Source organism: Mus caroli, unplaced genomic scaffold (assembly GCF_978045245.1).
Source record: "Mus caroli unplaced genomic scaffold, Mus_caroli_1 scaffold_16, whole genome shotgun sequence".
In the NCBI taxonomy this organism is placed as follows: domain Eukaryota; kingdom Metazoa; phylum Chordata; class Mammalia; order Rodentia; family Muridae; genus Mus; species Mus caroli.
In genome coordinates this window covers 29016067-29037261 of record NW_028227271.1, presented here as the reverse complement: position 1 = coordinate 29037261, position 21195 = coordinate 29016067, and the positions used below count along the sequence as shown (strand labels likewise).

The window sequence follows — 21195 nt, the reverse complement described above, 5'->3', positions numbered from 1 at the left end:
AAGACATAATTCATCACTAGAGGACTCCAGGAAAGAGTGGTTGCACATGAGGATAAAAGGAAAATTGTGGTGACCATCACATCAGGGTCTGCAGGAGGACTGAGCCCAGGCTGAACAGAAGCACCCCTGCCATGGTCCAGGAGCTGCCTCCAGTGGGAACTGCTTCATTGCAGAGGTCTTCCTTGCAACAGGAAATATTCATTTTGGTGTTAGGATACAGGATGAACTTCTTTTCAATTTCATCAGGGCAGAAAGCATGGCAAGAACGGATCTTTACTTTCTTTCTGTGAGAGTCTGCAAGATATCAGGGAGTGACTCACTTCTTATGCAGGAACAATACAACTTCCCAAACTCTGGGCCACATGCCACCAGGTCTGGATGGGCAGACTTGTCTCTAAGGCATGTTGAAGCCAGACATGGTAGCTCAGATTTGTAATCCCAGAGTTTGGCAGACTGAGGCAGGAACATTTTTATGAGTTCAATCCCCAACTGGACTTCATCGGGGCTTCTAAGCTATCCTGGGGCTAGAGTAAGAACCCGTCTCAAATAACAAATGAACCAAAAATCAAAATGGTGGGCTGGTAAGGAGGCTTGATGGATAAAGTGCTTGTGTGCACAAGCATGAGCCCCCAGTTCCCATCAGTAGAGTGCATCAAAACATGGCCAGGTATGGTGGCCTACTTGTATCACTGTGCTCAGGACATAGATGGAGATCCCTGAGGTAAGCTCACAGGCTAGAGCAGCTCAACCTGCAACCCTGGTGTTCAGTGTGAGCCTCTTCCCCAGTAAATAAAATAGTTGTCACAGAAGATACCCGTCAACTTCTGGGTCCCATACACTTGTACCTCCCCTGTACATGCATCCACACATGTGTACACAGGTGCCCTAACACACAATGTGCTGGGGAAGCAGCTCAGTCAGTGAAGTGCTTGCCACATGGAAGCCTAAGGACCCAAGTTCAATCCCCAGCAACCATGTACAGAGCCAAACAAGCATGGGAGTGCTGGTTATGATCTCTGTGCTGGAGGGGTGGGGAATCAGGAAGTCCTGGGAACTCTCTGCTACCTCCCTCCTCTCCACTGGTGCCCAGCATACTTGGCAAATCCTAGGTCCCAGTGAAAGATCTTGTCTCAATAAACAAGGTGGTTGGGACTGGAGACATGGCTCAGCAGTTAACAGCACTTGTTGCTCTTACAGAAGCCCAGGCTTTGGCCTCCATACTGCACAGGATGGTTTAATTACAACCATACAAAATTCCAGTTCCAGGAGACTCAAGACTAATTTGTATAAAATAAGTAGACATTGCCTGAAGAATGGTACTTTAGAATGTCCTCTGAGCTCTATATTACAATAAGTAATTCATACATGAGCACCCACATTTATAGAAACACACACACACACACACACACACACACACACAGAGAGAGAGAGAGAGAGAGAGAGAGAGAGAGAGAGAGAGAGAGAGAGAGAGAGAGAGAGAGACAGCACAGTGTAAGATTGCCCAGTGGCACAGCAGAAAGGGCAATCAGCTTCTCAGACTCTTGCAGTTCCCCAGGCAGTTATATCTAGGAGACCTAATCCAGGAGACAGGCAGGCTGTAGTCAGAACAGGAAATTGGACAGCACAGCAGGACTGCTCCTGCCTTGTCTATCTGAGCATATACCTGGAGTCTAACATTTTGGCAGATCTGATATGTCTTAAGGTCTCTTACAATCAACATTCTTAAGTCATTCCTTTAGCTGAAACTCCAGATTCCTTCATTATATGCAAAGACTCACTACAGGCTTCCAGCTCTCCTGGTGCCTATGAGCCAGTGAGACCCTAGATATAAAGTACAGGGAGGAGCATCACGTGACTGCAGTGGCAGCAGAGGGGGATGGTGAACACCATGCATGCCAATGGTAACCTTGCTTTATGATCCACATCCCAGCCCATCCCTGGACTTCAACATTCCCCACATTGCAGAAGTCCCACTCCAACCCCAGGAAAGCTCTATTTGGAGGGAGGTCAACCATGATCAATAACAAATACCCAGATATGACATTTTGTCCAAAGTCACCCTCAGCCATCTTTATATAGGTCACAGGGAACTTACTCTCAATAAATTCTTCCTCCTTTGCAACGCAGAATCCATCAGGGTAGGGGCAGGTAAATGAAGGGCAAGAAGTCTCAATTGGGACTCCATAGCACTGGTAACACTCCAGTCCCTGAGCTGAGAGACAAGCCAATACTTGAGGGCTAGTACATGCAATTCCTAGCCCAGACCCCTCCTCTCCAATGTCTTTACTTCCACACAGCCGCTGGCTGCTATGTCAGAGCAAGGACATTATTGACCAAAAGCAGTCACTTCAACCAAAAGCAAAAGTGAACCAAGAGCCACCATTGTTTGAATATGCTTGCTACTGCTGTCTCAACTAGCCAGCCCCACAGGAGAGACCTGCACCCAAGATGTATTAGAGAGGCAGTCACCATATAGAGAAGACATAGATACCAAATGTCTGCTGAAGCGATGAGTGGGTGTGTAAGTAGGTACTGGGGTTACGAGATGGGGAGGACTGTTCTGACCTGTCCCACCCCAAACCTGCAGAGCTGACCCCTGGGAAATGATACATGACAGAGCAATGAACTTCTCAGAGTCCAGCTCAAAGCTGAAGCTCTCCATGTGGTTTCCCACAACACAGATGTAACTAGAAGTATAGGGGTATCTGAGAGCTCAGACCTCTTTGAATAGGGAAGTTCTAGCACTGGGGCCTCATGTGGCATGGGCTGGGCATAAGAAAAAGTCAAATGCCAAGAATTAAGGATTGCAAACCCCTTGACTTGGCAGCTGGATCAGGAAAATAAGCCTCTGCCACTTTGTGTGCACACAGGCCAGTGTCATGTCTGGGAGACAAGGGCAGCAGTATAGAGTCTAAGGACAGGCTGCTCTGGTGGCCAGGGTCTGTGGCAGAGATACTGAGCTCCAAGTGTTCTTTTGGCATGTGGTGATGGTTGCAAGGCAGGCACTGGCAGGATTACAGACCCAGTAAAGCACCCAGCACAGGAGGCTTCACCCACCACAAGCCAATTCCCAACCCCATGACACCATCACACCTCAGTCACCATGCACACAATGGAGATGCAGGTGTACCCACAACCCTGAGGCCCTTTTCCATACCCATTGTACCCTCCTGCCCCTCTCTCATTTCCCATCTTACCTCTTTCTGCACACAGTAGGGTCACAAGAAGGATCAGCACACAGGATTTTATAGCGTGAGAAGGGTCCATCCTTGGAGAAGGGCTGCGCAAGATAAAACCTTGGAAGTTGAAGCCAGTTAATAAACCACCAATCACATCCCTGGGCTCTCACACCGCTCAGGCATCCAATCTTCCCTCCCTCCAACCCTCCAACCAGTTTTCCCCAAGGAATTCATGTCTGCCTACTTCTCTCCTCCCCCCCTCCCCCCCACCCAGCGTTTCCTTCCTAATCCCACACTCCCAACCCCAGCCCTATCCTGAGGGCTCTTCCCTTTGTCACCTAGCAGCTCCCTCCTGACACCAATCCTTACTTCTGCTCTGACCAGGCTGCAGGCACAGTGGCAAGGTCTGTCAGAAGTGGACTGAAATAAATACTTTACTTTCTCTCAGCTCCTCCCAGCTGGCATCTTGAAAACGGGGATTTTTGGTTCTTACTTCCTTCAGGCCAACATGTTTATTGTGTAAGACTTAGCCAGATTTGTATAGCAGTTGGAGAAGAAGGACCCTACAGTTGGGAAGCGACCATGGTACTGGAGGACTAAGAGGGCAGAGGGGCAGGGACCATGGGTGACTTGTGCTTATCATTCAGAAAGCCAGGGAAGGAGATAGCTTGCTCAGCCTTTTCATGTTTTTTGTTTTGTTTTGGTTTGGTTCAAGTTTGTTGTTGTTGTCGTCATTTTGAGACAGTTTCTCTGTGTAGCTTTGGTTGTCATGGGACTTGCTCTGTAGATGAGGCAGGCTCCAACACATAGCCATCAAAGGTGTGTGCTGCAGCTGCTGCTTCTGTGACCTCCACTTGGCTTTTTCTTGTTTCTAAATAGAAGGTATGGGTTGCAGTGGCTCAGAGCCAATGGCCCTCCTTCCTATAAGCAGGCAAACAACTGACAAATACTTAAAGACTGGCTCTGGTGAGGAAGCCCCCAAAAGGCTCTTGCATCCACAAAGTGAGAATCCTGAGCCAAGAACTGACTGACAACTGGGATGGAAGTTACTAAGCAGTGTCTGCTGTGTTAGGTGATGTATGGGGCTGTGGGTGGCAGAGATAGAGACCTGAGCTGGAAATCAACCTGAGATGATACCACAGCAAATGAACAGCTATGCTCACAGGACAACTGAGTCCCCAAATGGACCACAGCATCAGTGAAGCTGAGCGCATCCACTTAAGCAGGCAAGGTTGCAAAGGGAAGGAAGCCAGAGGCTCAGAGACCGTTAGTCAGATTCTCCTGATGGAAGTCACAGGGCTGAACATAGAGTCTCGGTCTTTGTGTCATCTCTGGTTGGATCCGCATGTACATCCAACTCCGGTGTCAATGTTCTGGGTTATGCAGGATGATGGATTGAAGAAAGAGACACAGTGTAGGCTCAAATCAGGATTCTCAAGGAGCAGTGGGGAATCAGCCTTTCCAGGACTGAAAACCAAACCCAAAGACTGATCAAGTGCTTGTTGCCAACCCTCCGGGATTCATGCAAGACACAATGGTTCTGTTTAAATTCTGTTACATTCCCGGACCTTTACCCTAGCACCATTAAAAATCCCTGCCTTAATAGCCAGAAGCTGGAAAGAACCCAGATGCCCCTCAACAGAGGAATGGATACAGAAAATGTGGTGCATTTACAAAATGGAGTACTACTCAGCTATTAAAAAGAACGAATTTATGAAATTCCTAGGCAAATGGTTGGACCTGGAGGGCATCATCCTGAGTGAGGTAACCCAATCACAAAAGAACTCAAATGATATGTACTCACTGATAAGTGGATATTAGCCCAGAAACTTAGTATACCTGAGATATAAGGTACAATTTGCAAAACACATGAAACTGAAGAAGAACGAAGACCAAAGTGTGGACACTTTGCCCCTTCTTAGAATTGGAAACAATCACCCATGTAAGGAGTTACAGAGACAAAGTTTGGAGCTGAGACAAAAGGATGGACCATCTAGAGACTGCCATATCCAGGGACACCATTGCATACACTAGCAAGTGTTTGCTGAAAGGACCCTGATATAGCTCTCTCTTGTGAGACTATGCCGGGGCCTAGCAAACACAGAAGTGGATGCTCACAGTCAGCTATTGGATGGATCACAGGGCCCCAATGGAGGAGCTAGAGAAAGTATCCAAGGAGCTAAAGAGATCTGCAACCCTGTAAGTGCAACAACATTATGAATTAACCAGTACCCCAGAGCTCTTGACTCTAGCTGCATATGTATCAAAAGATGGCCTAGTCGGCCATCACTGGAAAGAGAGGCCCATTGGACATGCAAACTTTATATGCCCCAATACAGGGGAATGCCAGGGTCAAAAAAATGGGAATGGATGGGTAGGGAAGTGGGGGGGAGGGTATGGGGGACTTTTGGGATAGCATTGGAAATGTAATTGAGGAAAATACCTAATAAAAAATATTAAAAAAAAATCCTTACCTTGTTACCCTATAATCTATCATGGAAGGAGACCATGTTCACTACCAACACCGCATAACCCAGCACAGTGGTAGGAGGAAGAGAGCAAGCAATAAATGTTGTCTCTGTAATTCCTTCACATGCTGTAAGTAGGTATTGGCTCATGCATGAACAAGTGTATGTGAAGTAAAGAACAGCAGACAGCAAGCCTCTGCAAAGAAACATAGGGCATCAAAGAAAGAATTAAGTGACAATCCTTCCCAATGTCACCTTCCACAGAGTGTATGGGACTTTTTTACAGAGGATGGGCGAGGTCACTTACAGGAACATGCATCATTTCTGAGCAGCTAAGTCACCACCAAGTCTCACCCCATCATGGAATCAGTGTCAAGTCCCTCCTTTAGTTAATCGTCTGTTTCCTCTATATTCTAGCATCTTGTGAGACCACTTGTGGTTGGAGAAGAGCAGGAGGGTTAATGGTTGGAGCCCCAGGTGACAGTCCTCCCTTCTGAGTATAGAGAGTTCTGCCCATTATCACAGACCTGTTGCTGTTTTGCTCTTCTGACTCCATTGCCAGGGCTCCTGGGCCAACATTATCCCTATTCCAGGATGACAACGGGGCCATCACCTTCTCTTAGGAGGAAAAGGCCACAGTGCAGAGCACTGTTTCTCTAAAAGTCTTAAACTAGGGGTTCTCATGAGTCCTCCAGTTTCCACCCAGCACCACTGTTGGGGAGCTAGCTTCCCTTAGTGGTAGACTCCTGACCAAATTACTGACAGACCACTTACATTAACTCTTTTTTTTTTTTTGTAAAAGTATGTTTTTTAATTTAATACATTCTAATCAAATAGTAACAGCAGCAAATAAATGCTTTGAAAAACAGGCAGGTACCCCCTATATCTAGAAGAAAAGTTAAGTCATAGTATTGTACATGGTAGAAGGGAGGCAGCTGTTGATGTCTGTGGTCAGACAATTCAAGGATAACTTGGAAAGTTCTAAAGCCATTTCCAAATAAAATAAAATAAAATAAAATAAAGTATATAACAATGGCACTAGGTTGGGACTCACAGCTACATCAAGGGTTAAAATGTCTCTGCATTGGTTTCTGTTTTCAAGGATTGAGTTGCACGTGTGTAGCGTGACATTCTTGTCTTTACCCTCCAAGGAAGAGAGAGAAGTCTTTTCTGTTTGCACCCTGTTTGAAATGTTTCTGAAGTAAGGCTGCCTTGAGACGGAGTACTACAGTCCTCACTCACAGGGGAGGTCATACATGTGGTAAAGAAGACAAATACAGGATCTCATGGTGACGGTTCTCTTTTCTCTTCTTTTCCTTTCTTTTCCTTTCTTTTCTTTTCCTTTCTTTTCTTTTCTTTTCTTTTCTCTTCTCTCTTTTTGGTTTATTTGATTAGTTGCATAAAATCAGGGATAAATACAAGCATGGTCAGCTTAACGGAACTCCTACTAGATACATCAGGATGCAAACTATAACAGGTTCTAACACAGACTGATCACCGGGTGTCTAGAAGTGGAGCTGAAGCCTGGGTCAGCCAGGGTCTTTTCCTCCTTCAGCTGTCCTCCTGGAAATGGAAGCCTTTCTCTCCTATGGTGCTTGGACTTTTGACCCAGTGCATAGGAACTGAAAAACAAAGGACAGTCGTTCTGAAAGCAATTTTCTCTTGCCTTTCCTTGGGACATTTTTTTTTCCATTTAAAAGGGCCATTTGGTCTTGAGCAGCCATAGGAAAGAAAGCATCATTCAGCTAAGACTACCTAAAGGGAACTTTAAAATACCTAGCTACATCTTCACACCTTTAAGTTAGACTGAGCCCTACTGTCCTTAAGAGAGAATTCTGCGCAGTTATCCAGAGGAGGACCTCCACGTTCTCTTTCACATAGCTGCATTCGGAGATAGTTTATATGAGGCATGTGTGTGTGTGGTTTTTTTTTTTAAGAGAGATACTTATACCTGGAATTTATATTCTTCCAAGTAATCTTTTAGTCTTGTTGGTAAAGGCAGTCCCCAGATGGTACTGGTACATTTGTTAATGGCGAGTCGACAGAAATGCTGCAGAGTGGGTGCTGATGTATACAGAGGTTTGGTCAGGTACAGGTGAACGGTCCCATGCCGTGGGGCTTCTGGGCTTGTCCGTTTTTCCTTGCACAGGTGTACATAGTAGTCAATCAGATGAACCACACTGTCAAACTGTTTAAGCTTGGACTTGACACATATGATAGAATCCAACCTGAATTTCCCATCTTGGTACTCAATCCGCGGGTTATTCGGTCCAGCTGATGTCTCAACGGATATAGTTAGTAGGTAGTCTGAATTCGAACTATCTCTAATCAAGAAAGTTCCTCTGGAGACTCTTTTAATTTCTCTTTGGCCTTATTAACAGTCATACTTCCCCAGTACCATCCTGGGGTTTTTCATTCAGAAAGAAAAAGAAAAGAAAGTGAAATAATTATTTTTTTCTTTTTTTCTTAGATATTTTCTTTATTTACATTTCAAATGCTATCCCGAAAGTTTCCTATACCCTCCCCCCGCCCTGCTCCCCTACCCACCCACTCTCACTTCTTGGCCCTGGTATTCCCCTGTACTGGGGCATATAAAGTTTTCAGTACCAAGGGGTCACTCTTCCCAGTGATGGCCGACTAGGCCATCTTCTGCTACATATGCAGCTAGAGATATGAGCTCTGGGGGTACTGGTTAGTTCATATTGCTGTTCCACCTATAGGGTTTCAGACCCCTTCAACTCCTTGGGTGCTTTCTCTAGATTCTCCCTTGGGGGCCCTGTGTTCCATCCTATAGATGACTGTGAGCATCCACTTCTGTATTTTCCAGGCACTGGCATAGCCTCACATAAGACAGCTATACCAGGGTCCCTTCAGCAAAATCTTTCTGGCATATGCAATAGTGTCTGGGTTTGGTGGCTGATTATGGGATGGATCCCCGGGTGGGGCAGTCTCCGGATAGTCCATCCTTTCATCTTAGCTCCAAACTTTGTCTCTGTAACTCCTTTCATGGGTATTTTGTTCCCTATTCTAAGGAGGAATGAAGTATCCACCCATTGGTCTTCCCTCTTCTTGATTTTCTTGTGTTTTGCTAATTGTATCTTGGGTATTCTATGTTTCTGGACTAATATCCACTTATCAGTGAGTGCATATCTAATGACTTCTTTTGTGATTGGGTTACCTCATTAAGGATGATATCCTCCAGATATATCCATTTGCCCAAGAATTTCATAAATTCGAAATAGTTATTATTAAGAATTTTTAGAGTATGGTCTGTACTTGGCAGTCCTTTTTCTAGTTGTCTTGCTTTGTTTGAGACAGGGCCTCCTGTAGCACAGGCTGGCCTCAATTCTCAATTTTACTTTGTAGCCAAGGATAACCTTGAACTACTTGTTCTTCATTCTTCACCTCCCAAGTCCTGGAATTTATAAACCTGTACCATGGTGCTGAACTAATTTCTCTTGTAATACCTTTTTTTTTTTTAAAGCTGGTGAGTTAAAGTTTACCAAGGCCTACCATAAATCTCTGGGTAAATATTTAATAAAAACTTAAGTTCATTCCAGGCACAACTGTAAACCAATTTTTTTTTTCTTTTCAAATGATTTTCTGTAGCTTTTCTTTCAATTTTGTTAAGGTTTTCTTCTAATGAGCCAAAAGAACTTTTGCAATATGACAGACATATTGGCTGTTTGACTGAGCTTGCGCAGGGCCTTCACCAGATGCGCAGCCTGGGGGGGGGGGGGGGGAGAGTTCCTCAAGCGACCCCTCGGTCCCCCACTGGCTCTGCGTCCTGTCCGCTCTATTCAGGGAGGGCTCCAGGCACCGCAGGGTCATGGGAGATGAGTCAACATGTCGGAGACAGGTGGTCGCCCGAGCTGGGGCCAGTGGACCTCGCGTGCTGCCTGGAAGTCACAGTGTACCCCAAAAGGAGAGTGTGCAGAGTGTCCGAAAAGGTGGCGGAGGGGGAGGGGACTGGAAGCGGCTGGTTGTTTTTCTCCAAATTCCGGCAGAATGGTGTGGCAAAGTCTCTCGCAGACACAGTCACCCACAGGTCGCCCGCCGCAAGCTTCCGGGCTCCGGGCGCAAGGGATCTTGATCAAGGGCGCGCACCTGGAGCTCCGGCGCACACTGTCTGAGACCCGCGCAGCATTGACGGCTGCTGGAGGAAAGGCTCATGCTTCAGGGAGGAAGCCCAAGGCCAGGGAGCCTCAGAGGCGGGAGACTTGGCAAGAGTTAACCTTCTGTCCCCAGAGCCAGTGTCTACACTAACCCTTAAGGGGTACGGCTACAGTGTATTTGAATAATCTTAGAGTTAGAGGTACCAGAGGTTGCTAGGCTTCTGTTAGAGAAGCCAGGCCCTCTGCAGAGAGGGCTACATGCATGACAAAAACACACTGAGCCCTCTCTCCTGCCTTCCTACTCAGCCAAAAGCCTGACTACTGACTGTCATGCTGAATAGGTCAAACCTTAGTCAAGCCCATTCCTCTCCTCAGAGAATAAACGACCTCTGTGAAGCAACCAAGGCCACATATGCCTCAACATCCCCTTGAGTAATACAGCACAGGTTTCATGTTAACTGAGTGTACTTCCTCCAAATGTCAGTTTCCCACAGCTCCCTTGGGCTCTGGTCTCAGAGCAGAGGAGCTGAGGAGCAGGGTGGTCCAGGGCAGTGTATGAATGATTCACAAGACTTTTTAAAAGGACAGCTCCTTTATTGAAATAGAGGGGCTAGATTATTTTGCTTGAGTCAGGGGTAGGGGATGTAAGGGACATTTTAGGATGTCCTGCATTGGGTCAGGGGTCTTCCAAGTGTTATCAGGTAGATTGTTAGACTGCCAGTCACATGATGTCTAAGGAGACAGTTCTCTGGTGGGGAAACAGAAACCTAACTGGCTTTATCATGACTTGGCTTTTGTCTCTGTGGAGTTGAGTAGGCCCAAGCCTGATTTGGGTCCTGAACATCCCCACTCCTGCAGTGCTCTAGGAGAGCTGTTCAGGGGTATGGGCAGTATTAGCATTTCTTCTCTAAGCTCTGCCCCACAGTTATCTGGCTATAGCCAGGGTTGCCTGACTCACTATAAAAGGGGCTGCTTTATCCCCTTCTCATTCTCTTCTCTTCCTCTCTTCCTCACTGTCCCTTCTTTCCCCATTCCTCCCCCCCTCTATGTGCTCACAGCTGGCCTACACTCCTCTCTTTCCCCCTACTCCTTCTGTTTCTCTCTGCCTTTCTATGTCTCTACTCTCCCAATTTCCCTCCCCATGCTAAATAAACTTTATTCTGTGCTATACAGTCCTGTGATTGGTACCTCAGGGGAAAGGATGCCTCATCATGGGCTTGCAGAGACACATCTTTCCCCCCAACCATACAGAGCCTCTATCAAACATATGCCTGGGTTTTTCTTTCTTTTTATAAAACATAAGAGTCACTACCCAGTTCTCATATGCACCCAAGAAAAATCAAGCTTGTTTCAAATTTGGCTCCAAATTGTGGTAGTGAACTTCCTCTCCCAAGTTCCCTGACAGTGTGTATCAGTCTGAGGTTCAGCAGCCATGGGGAAGCATCTTTGCGGGAGCCTTTTATGTGAATAATGTGCTGGTGCTTGGTGTGGGTCCTGGCCAGTCACAAGCACTAGATCCTTCCCTCCACAGCCTCATGGCCATTCTCATATACTCTTTATCTTGTTATTTATGTGAGTTAGAGCATTACAAATGTCAGTCCAGGGGCTGGTGAGATGGCTCAGCAGGTAAGAGCACCCGACTGCTCTTCCAAAGGTCCTTAGTTCAAATCCCAGCAACCACTGGTGGCTCACAACCATCCGTAACAAGATCTGACTCCCTCTTCTGGTGTGTCTGAAGACAGCTACAGTGTATTTACATATAATAAATAAATAAATAAATAAATAAATAAATAAATAAACAAATCTTAACAACAACAACAAAAAAAAACAAATGTCAGTCCATTTTAGTTCTGAAAACCCTTGCTCTGTATCTCTATCCATCTGTGTGATCAGGCAAGACAGTGCTGAGGTCCCCCCATCTTGTACAATTGGTAAGGCCATTTCCAGGTTTAACTAAAATCTGATCTCCTTCATGGAGAATCCATTGAAAGCTACCTTGATTTAATTCTAGAAATCAAAAGTCAGCTTGTCCTAGCCTTTAGTAAAACAGCTGGTTTGTGTGAAACAACCCCCCCCTTCCTCTCCCTCCCAACCCCACCTCCCCACTGACTAATGGATCTTGGTAGCTTCTGATAAAATCTCTCTCTCTCTCTCTCTCTCTCTCCCCCTCTCTCTTTTATTAGATATTTTTTTTATTTACATTTCAAATGATATCCCGAAAGTTCCCTGTACCTTCCCCCCCGCCCTGCTCCCCTACCCACCCACTCCCACTTCTTGGCCCTGGCGTTCCCCTGTACTGGGGCATATAAAGTTTGCAAGACCAAAGGACCTCTCTTCCCAATGATGGCCAACTAGGCCATCTTCTGATACATATGCAGCTAGAGACACGAGCTCTGGGGGTACTGGTTAGTTCATATTGTTGTTCAATCTATAGGGTTGCAGACCCCTTCAACTCCTTGGGTACTTTCTCTAGCTCCTCCATTGGGGGCCCTGTGTTCCATCCAATAGCTGACTGTGAGCATCCACTTCTGTATTTGATAAAATCTCTTGCTTCAAACTCTTTACTTCTTCAAAGCTCCCTGTGCCTGAGATGCCAGGATGTAGTTTCACCCTTTAAAAACTCCATTTTCTAGACACTCAGTGCCACAGCTAAGTACCCAACACTTGAGTGTGGTTCCACATGTCTGGAATAAAGACTTTCAATTGGCTTTACACTCAGTGTGAATGTGTGGGTGGCCATCTCTGGTGAGTTTCCAACAATTTCTGTTACAGTGGCCTTGAAGACTATGAAATTTTTGGACCTGTTCACACAAAAATTCAGCTCTCACCTCAAAGGGGATAAAAGACAGTTCATTCTGAAGCCAAATATAAATGAGGGTGATCCGGAGGAAAGCCTTCGGTTAAATCTGATAAGTTATTTTTCTGCCAGTGAAATAGGCCAATTCAAGCCAGATTTTGAAATATGTACATGCATGTTTATTGGAAAGGTTCTCTCAGGCAGGTTCACTGGCCCCAAGGACCAAGGCAAGAGAAGTTTCTGAGGGGAGGGATAGAGAGAGAGAGAGAGAGAGAGAGAGAGAGAGAGAGAGAGAGCAAGAAAATTCAAAATAAGTGGAGAGAAAGAGAGAGAAAGAGAGAGAGAGAGGGAGAGAGAGAGAGAGAGAGAGAGGGAGAGAGAGAGAAGAAGAAGAAGAAGAAGAAGAAGAAGAAGAAGAAGAAGGAGGAGGAGGAGGAGGAGGAGGAGGAGGAGGAGGAGGAGGAGGAGAGAGATAAACAGGGGCTGAAGGAGAGGCCAAAATGTAGGGATTTTATATATATAGGGAAGAGCCTCTGGGGAAGGGCAGCCTAGCCTCTAGATTGGAAAGTTCTGGGTTGGGGGACAGGGTATGCTAGGTAAGGAGTGAGGGATGCTAGGAGAACCTAGAGGCCAGATCTGCTTTGTCATGTAAAATATGCACCTCAGTCCATAGTACCCAGTGTCTAAATCCAAACAACCCCAAGTTCCATGTATCAATAAGATGAAGTTTTTATAGTAACAAAAAAGAAAGTCCTCAATCCAGGTACTTTTCAAGCACACTAGAGAAAACATCAGGTAAAGGGGTTACAGAGAATTCAGGACACCTCTGCTATAGGCTCCAGGTGGCATCTGATGACTCATGGGCTTCTAGTAGGAGGAAGCTAGGGTGTTAAAATGCATTCCTAAAGATTCTGTTAGTCACAGAAGAGAAGTGGCCAAGGAATGGCCGACCATTAAGGGTGGTAAAGAAACCCTAAGATAAATTACAATAACCCTGAACCTGCAACATTGTAACCACTGCACAGTCTCAGCCGTTCTGTTCTATTACCAGCTTTGGAGATGATTCAGTGCAAGGTGAGGCTCCTTTGCTGCGACTTTCCTTTGAAGTCCCCACCTCCATTTCCTGGTAAACATCTGGATTGCCACTACTTAAGGCCATTACTAATGTGCTAGGCTACCTGGGCACAGGGATTATGGTCATGCGTCCTCCTGTTTGAACAGTAAGTGCTCTTCTTCAGGAGCCACTTCTCCAGCCCAGGTTGGGCTCACACTCATGTTCTTCCTGCTCGCCTGTCCCCAGTGCTGGGATCAGGTCAGCACAACCACAGCCAGCTTAAGGCTTTTTTCTTAAGTCCGGGGTCTCTGTCATTGCTTGGATTCTGGTGTAAGACACCATCACCACATCTAGGTCCTTGGTGTTTTCCTGTTTTGTAACAACTGAATTTCCTGTTTTGTAACTGAATACGGTGGGTTTGCACCATAGAAACTGCTTACGTATGCCAGGAAAAGAGAGTCCCAAAGATCATCTTTCTAATCAAAGCTGGAGGATAAGGGAGAGACTTTGGAAGCTGAGCTCTGTGTCAGGGCAGAAGGAGGCCCAGTCTCAATTCAACTGCAGAGGGGAGCGCCCCTAGAGGCCAAATGTAGCATGACAACCAGCAAGGTTATGGTCTGGATGCCTGAAGACAGGTCATTTGGGCTGGTTGTATGTGGTTGCCTTAGAAGAGCGTTATCTGAAACACACAAGTACTAAGACTGAAAATTAAGCATCTCCTCCCGCTCTTTGTGTGCATGTGTTTCCGTAGACTTTAGAATAGGCAGGGGAAATCATGATAAGGAGGAGGTATGAATAAAACTACGATGAGCCTGATTTTAGTACCAGTGCTGGGCTAAGACTTCTAGAGTCTGACGCAGATCATTGTATCTTATCCATATTTAATTAAGCACAGCACACATTTGGAAGAAGTATACAGATAACAATCAACGCAGCCCTGTGAGTACAGCAAAGCTTAAGACATGTTTCCATTGAAGATCTTTACTTCATCTTAGATCTTAGCTTCATCCATAAGATGGTTTCTTGTTGACTTAGCAACAATGCACAAGATAAAGATCTAGGAAGAGAGTGGATTGAGGTGTCAGGGTTGGCCTGGCCCAAAGATTAGATACTCACTTAGGCTGTTGGAAAATACAAATGATATCTCTCACAAGGATGAATTTTATAGGCTAGAGGCAATGGTTAAGGTTTAATGTCCTGGGAAAAGTAAAACAGAAATACTTGAAGATGCAGGCCAAGCCTGGCTCATCAGACAGGAAAAGATCATCAGGTTGTGATCTACATGGACTACATGGAGTCCTGGCATTCCAGGAGAGGTAAGCCAAAAGCCCCTCACAGGAAATGGTTTCTACCTCTGGACTAAAAGAATCTGACAGGGCAGCCCCTACCCACCATTGATTGCTCATCTCCTGGGCTTCCCCACCACAAGCAAGTGCTCTTTGGAAGTGCCCTGTGCTGATGTGTGGCTTGATGATGCTTCTTCACATGCACGAGACCCTGGATTCTATCTCCTCCAATGGGGATGTGAAGGGAGATGGTTACATAAAGAAGGCACAGTGCAACCATTGCTCACCAGGCAGAGAACAGAAGTCTAAACCAGCCACAACACAAACTGTGCGTTCAGCAAGACACCTTGCCTCTGCAGATGAAGCACAGTGCTCTTTATCTCCCTCTCTCTTTCCCCAGTATCAGCCCTATCGGAAGCCCACCCAAACCAAGAGGTCCACTGTTGGGCTGTGAGTGTAGGGGAAGAGAGGGGAGGGAGAAAGCCCACATCCAGACAGAGTTCCTGTGCTCTGGGCAGGCTGATGCAGGATGACTGCTTGAAGCTTTAGACTTGGCTCAGGGTGGGCATCTGGCTCTGAAGTCACTGACCCCACACGGAGGGGGGAGTGGACAAGGGGCAGCCCCCATAATAGGAGCCCCATGGCAACACTCTTGGTCCCAGAGATACAGGAGGGAGGGCAGAGGGAGAGAGGTCCCATGCAGGCGAGAGTCTTAAGTCTGGTCTGTGGCTGGAGCACAGTAAGATCTTCTGATGGGAGATTAGGCACTGCTCATTAGGAGAAAGCCTATCCCATCATCCAAGCACAGTGTGCCTTGATGAACAGAAGACAGTCTATGGTTTTAGAGCTTTATTGTAGAAAGGCAGGGGGGAAAGAGAAATGGTAGAAAGAGAGGGGGAAAAGGAGAGAGAGAAGAAAGGCTAGAGTAAGAGGGAGAGTAAGAAAAGTAAAAGCTTAAGAGAGTGAGGAGGGGCCAAGCAGCCCCTCTTATAGTGGGCTGTTACCTTGTTGTTGCTAGGTAACTGGGGAGGAGTCTAGGCTGAAGGCAAGCAGCTTGGGACATTGTGTAAGTGACTAAAAGCTACAAGCCTCTCTTTTGGGGGGTGTGGGGGCAGTAACTTCGACAGGAGCCGGGGTCCAGGAGACATGAGGCAATGCCTTCCATCTCTTGTAGGTGAAAATTATCACCAGCGGGCCCTACCGGGGTTCTACTTCTCAACTCAACTGGAGACCAGACTGTCTGTACATAGTCCATTGCCCCACAGTCCACCACTCTGAGCTGGCTAACATGGGAGAGGTAGTGTGCGTGGCTGAAAGGGCAGAGATGTGAACTGGCAGGCAGGACTTGGCGGACTCAGTGTGACAAAAGAAAAATGGAGAACTTGGCTGGGAGAACAAAGGGTTTATTGGACTCAACAGGGAGACATTCGGGATACATGTGGGGATATTGCAAGACCCCAGATACTTATGTGTGGATGGTGATAGCATAATACCTTGGACTTCTGCCTCTTCCCTGTGCTGGCCATGTGCCTTCAGGGTCATGAGCAGCAATCCACAACAAAATGACATTCTAGGAAGTACAGATTTGAAAGCCCTAGAGAGGAATAGGGCACCTACCTACCCAACAAGGGCCATAAAGGCAAAACATGGTATTTCACACACTACTCCCACCATGGAGCTTCTATAACTCATAATTCATCACTAGAGAGCTCCAGGAAAGTTGTGGCACATGTGGATAAAAGGAAAAGGGTGGGGGTCGTTGGAAGGACCATCAGAGCAAGGTCTGCAGGAGGACTGAGCTCAGGCTGAACAGAAGCACCCCTGCCATGGTCCAGGTGCTGCCTCCAGTGGGAATTGCTGCATTGCAGAGGTCTTCCTTACAACAGGAAGTCTTCACCTTGACCTTAGAACCCAGGATCTCCATACTTTCAATATTAGGAGGGCAGATGGGTAAGCAAAGACTGTTCTTTACTTTCCTTGTTTGAGAATCTGCAAGAAATCAGGGAGTGACTCACTTCTTATGCAGGGACAACAGAGCTTCCCAAACTCTGGCCCACCCAGCATAGTTGGCAAATCCTAGGTCCTGGTGAAAGATCTTGTCTCAGTAAACGAGGTGGAGACATGACTCAGCAGTTAACAGTACTTGTTGCTCTTACAGAAGCCCAGGGTTTGGTTCTGAGACACACATCCTGGTTTACAACCATTCCTAATTCCAGTTTCTGGAGATCCAAGACTCGTTTGCACAAAACAGCAAACAATGCCTGAGGATCAATAGTTAAGGATGTCCTCTGACTTTTGTATACATTACATCACATACGTTCATACATGTGTACCCACATTTATGGACACACATACACATGCACACACCACAAAGACACAGCCCAGTGTAAGATCGCCCAGTGGCACAGCAGAAAGGGCAACCAGCATCTCAGACTCTTTCAGTTCTCCAGGCAATTATTTCCTAGGAGACAGGAGATAGGCAGAATATGGTCAGGAACGGGAAACTGGATAGCGGGGCGGGACTGCTCCTGCCTTGTATATCTGAGGATATGCCTAGAAACTGAAGAAACCTTGGAGGATCTGATATGTACTAATATCTCTTTTTATCAACATTCATAAGTTATTCCTTTAGCCTAAACTCCAGATTCCTTCATTATATGCAAAGACTCAATAGAGGCTTCCAGCTCTCCTGGTCTGTCAGTGAGCCAGTGAGACCCTAGACATAATGTACAGGCAGGAGCATCACATGGCTACACTGGCAACAAAATGGGATGATAAACACCGAGCATGCCAGTGGGCAGCCCTGCTTGATGATCCACATCCCAGCACATCCCTGGACCCCAACAGCCCCCACTTTGCAAGAGTTCTCCTCCAACACAAGGAAAGTTTACTGGGAGGGAGGGGAACCATGGTCCACAACAAGTGCCCAGACTCGACATTTTCTCCAAAGCCACCCTCAGCCATCTTTATATAGACCACAAAGATCTTACCCACAATAACTGCTGCCTCCTGAGTAACACAGAATCCATCAGAGTAGGTGCAGGTAATTGATGGGCAAGAAGTCTCAGATGGGACTCCATAGCACTCGTAGCACTGTAGTCCCTGAGCTGAGAGACAAGCCAATCAATACATGAGGGCTAGGACATGCAACTCCTAGCCCAGACCCCTCCTCTCCAATGTCTTCCACACAGCTGCTGGCTGCTAGGTCAGAGCAAGGACATTACTGTTCAGTCACCTCCACCAAAACCAAGAGGGAACCAAGAATCACGGTTGTTCAAAGATGCTCGGCGCTGCTGTCTCAGCTACACAGCCCCACAGGAGACACGTGCACCCCAAGAGATATTAAAGAGATAGTCACCATATTGGAAAGATATAGATACCAAATGTCCGCTGAAGCAGTGAGTGGGTGTGTAAGATGCTGGGGCCACCAAATAGAGAGGGCTCTTCTGATCTGTCCCACCCTACACCTGCAGAGCTGGCCCCTGGGTATTGGAACATGACAGAGCACTGAACTTCCCAGAGTCAGCTTAAAGCTGAGGCTCACCATGAGGCTTCCTGCAATACACATGTAACTGCAAGTATAAGTGTATCTTAGAGCTCAGAGTACAGAAGGCATAGCATTTGGGTCTTATGTGGCATGGGCTGGGACATAAGGAAAAGTCAAAGTCCAGGCAATAAGGATCCCAAATCCATTGACTTGGCATCTGGGGAGAAAAAGAAGGCTCTACCAGTTTGTGTGCACACAGGCCAGTGTCCTGATTGGGAGGCCAGGGCAGAAGGGTAGAGTCTAAGGACAGGCTGGCCAGGGTCTGTGGCAGAGATACTGAGCTCCAAGCGTCCTTCTGGTATGTGGTGATGGTTGCAAGGCAGACACTAGCAGGATTACAGACCCAGTAAAGCACCCCAGCACAGGAGGCTTCACCCACCACAAACCAATTCCCAACCCCATGACACCAGCACACCTCAGTCACCAGGCACACAATGGAGGTGCAGGTGTACCCACAACCCTGAGGCCCATTTCCATACCCATTGTACCCTCCTGCCCCTCTCTCATTTTCTACCTCACCTCTTTCTGCACACAGTAGGGCCACAAGAAGAATCAGCACACAGGACTTTGTAGTGTGAGAAGTGTCCATCCTCAGAGAAGGGCTGCACAGATAAAACCTTGGAAGTTGGAGCCAGTTAATAGACCCCCAATCACATCTCTGGGCTCTCACACAGCTCAGCCATCCAATCTTCCCTCCTTCCAACCCCCACGCCCCCCAGCTTTCCCCAAGGAATACATGTCTGCCTACTTCTCTCATCCACCACCCACCCAGTGTTTCCTTCCTAATCCCACACTCCCAACCCCAGCCCTATCCTGAGGGCTCTTCCCTTTGTCACCTCACAGCTCCCTCCTGACACCAGTCCTTACTTCCTCTCTGTCCAGGCTGCAGGCACAGTGGAAAGTTCTGTTAGATGTGGACTGGAGTACTTTAATTTCCGTCAGCTCCTCCCAGCTGGCATCCTGAAGAGGGAGGGGTTTCAATACTTAACCTTCTCCAGGCCATCATGTTTATTGGTTAAGAGGTAGCAAGGTTTGTTTGTAACCTGATCAAGCCAGATTGATCAGTTGGTGAGTGAGGACCACTCAGTTGGGGAGGGACCATGGTGCAGGAGAACTGAGAGGGCAGAGGCCACAGTTGACTTGTGCTTGCTAATTAGAAAGCAAGGGAAGAAGTCAAGTTGCTCTACCCTTTCCTAGTTTTTGTTTTGTTTAGCTTCGTGTTTTTGTTTGTTTGTTTTGTTTTTTGTCTTTTGTTTTTGTTTTTTGAGACAAAGTTTCTCTGTGTAGCTTTGGCTGTCCTAGGACTTGCTCAGTAGACCAGGCTGGCTCCAACACACAGCTATCAAAGGGTTGCACAACAGCCACTGATACTTCTGCCTCCACTACCTGGCTTTTTCCTGTTTCTAAATAGAAGGTATGGTTTGCAGTGGCTCAGAGCCAATGGCCCTACTTCCTATAAGCAGGCAAACAATTGACAAATACCTAAAGACTGGCTCTGGTGAGCAAGCCCCCAGTAGGCTCTTGCATCCACAAAGTGAGAGTCCTGAGGCAAGAACTAACTGGTAACTGGGATGGAAGTTACCAAGCAGTGTCTGATGTGTTAGGGGGATGTATGGGGCTGTGGGTGCTGGACAGAGATAGAGACCTGAGCTGGAAATCATCCTGAGATGATACCACAGCAAATGAACAGCTATGCTCACAGGACAACTGAGTCCCCAAATGGACCACAGCATCAGTGAAGCCGAACGCACCCACTTAAGCAGGGAAGGCTGCTTCCACTCCACGGCCTCTGCCAGAGCACCACTAAAAACCCCTTCCTTCTTACCCTATAATATATCATATAAGCAAACAGTTTGCCTCCAACACTGCGTAACCCAGCACAGTGGTAGGAGGAAGAGAGCCAGCATGAAAAGTCGTCTCTGTAATTCCTTCACTTGCTGTGCTAGGCACTGGCTCATGTTTGAACAAGTGTATGTGAAAGAAAGAGCAGGAAACAGCCAGCCTCTGCAAACAAAGAGAAAGCGGCAAGGAAAGATCCAAGTGATAATCCCTCCCAATGTCACCACCCAATGATTTGATGAGGCTTTTTTTTCCCCCAGAGGATGGGTGAGGTCACTTACAGGAATATGCATAATTTCTGAACAGCTTAGTCACCACCAAATCTCACCCCATCATAAAAGCAGTACATGGAGTCCCTCTTTCAGTAAATCCTCTGTATCCTCTATATTCTAGCATCTTCCGAGACCATTTGTGCTTGGAGGAGAACAGGAGGGAGTCGTGGCTGGAACCTCAGGTGACAGTCCTCCCTTCTGAGTATAGAGAGTTCTGCCCATTATCACAGACCTGTTGCTGTTTTGCTCTTCTGACTCCATTGCCAGGGCTCCTGGGCCAACATTACCCCCACTCCAGGATGACAATGGGGTCATCACCTTCTCTTTGGAGGTAAAGGCCATATAACCACAGTGCAGTGCACTGTTTCTCTAAAAGTCTTAAACTAGGGGTTCTGATGAGTCCTCCAGTTTCTACCCAGCACCACTGATGGGGAGCTAGCTTCTCTTAGTGGTGGACTCCTGCCCAAATTACTGACAGACCACTTACGTTAACTCTTCTGGGAGAGGGCTACAGTGTACTTGAATAATCTTAGAGTTAGAGATACCAGATGTTGCCAGGCTTGTGCTAGAGAAGCCAGGCCCTCTGCAGAGAAGTCTTTATGCAAGACAAAAACATACCCAGCCCTCTCTCCTGCCTT

General features: G+C 46.9%; 2 protein-coding genes and 1 pseudogene across 4 annotated transcripts; all 3 read right to left on the bottom strand.

Annotated features, from left to right (window-relative positions):
• Positions 1-52: 52 nt before the first annotated feature.
• On the bottom strand, positions 53-3276 carry LOC110310908 (lymphocyte antigen 6I). The gene is given in 5 exon segments (XM_085831568.1): positions 53-294; positions 1779-1804; positions 1806-1827; positions 2096-2212; positions 3198-3276. Coding segments are annotated over 5 exon segments (453 nt in total). The 5' UTR covers positions 3268-3276; the 3' UTR covers positions 53-76.
• A 4316-nt stretch (positions 3277-7592) lies between these two features.
• On the bottom strand, positions 7593-9478 carry LOC110311005 (suppressor of cytokine signaling 2-like; annotated as a pseudogene).
• A 6808-nt stretch (positions 9479-16286) lies between these two features.
• LOC110310613 (lymphocyte antigen 6A-2/6E-1) lies at positions 16287-19579 on the bottom strand. Of its 3 annotated transcripts, none has more exons than XM_021183680.2 (4): positions 19314-19579; positions 18966-19048; positions 17890-18006; positions 16287-16888 (listed from the first exon to the last, which is right to left on the bottom strand). In XM_021183680.2, the coding sequence occupies exons 2-4, from the start codon at positions 19033-19035 to the stop codon at positions 16671-16673; spliced, it is 405 nt and encodes a 134-aa protein (XP_021039339.1). In that variant the 5' UTR covers positions 19036-19048; positions 19314-19579; the 3' UTR covers positions 16287-16670. The 3 variants fall into 3 exon arrangements, with proteins under 3 accessions (XP_021039339.1, XP_021039341.1, XP_021039340.1); XM_021183682.2 differs by having other exon boundaries at positions 18966-19063; positions 19314-19428; XM_021183681.2 differs by having other exon boundaries at positions 19283-19331.
• Positions 19580-21195: the final 1616 nt, after the last annotated feature.

What these genes read in the sequence shown, in the direction of transcription:
- LOC110310613 (XM_021183680.2), bottom strand. Translation starts at nt 19,035, where the DNA reads ATGGACACTTCTCACACTACAAAGTCCTGTGTGCTGATTCTTCTTGTG. An exon ending in CCTACTGTGTGCAGAAAGAG is followed by an intron (nt 18,007 to 18,965) that starts GTGAGGTAGAAA and finishes CTTGTCTCTCAG; the next exon opens with CTCAGGGACTACAGTGCTAC. An exon ending in GGAGGCAGCAGTTATTGTGG is followed by an intron (nt 16,889 to 17,889) that starts GTAAGATCTTTG and finishes GATTTCTTGCAG; the next exon opens with ATTCTCAAACAAGGAAAGTA.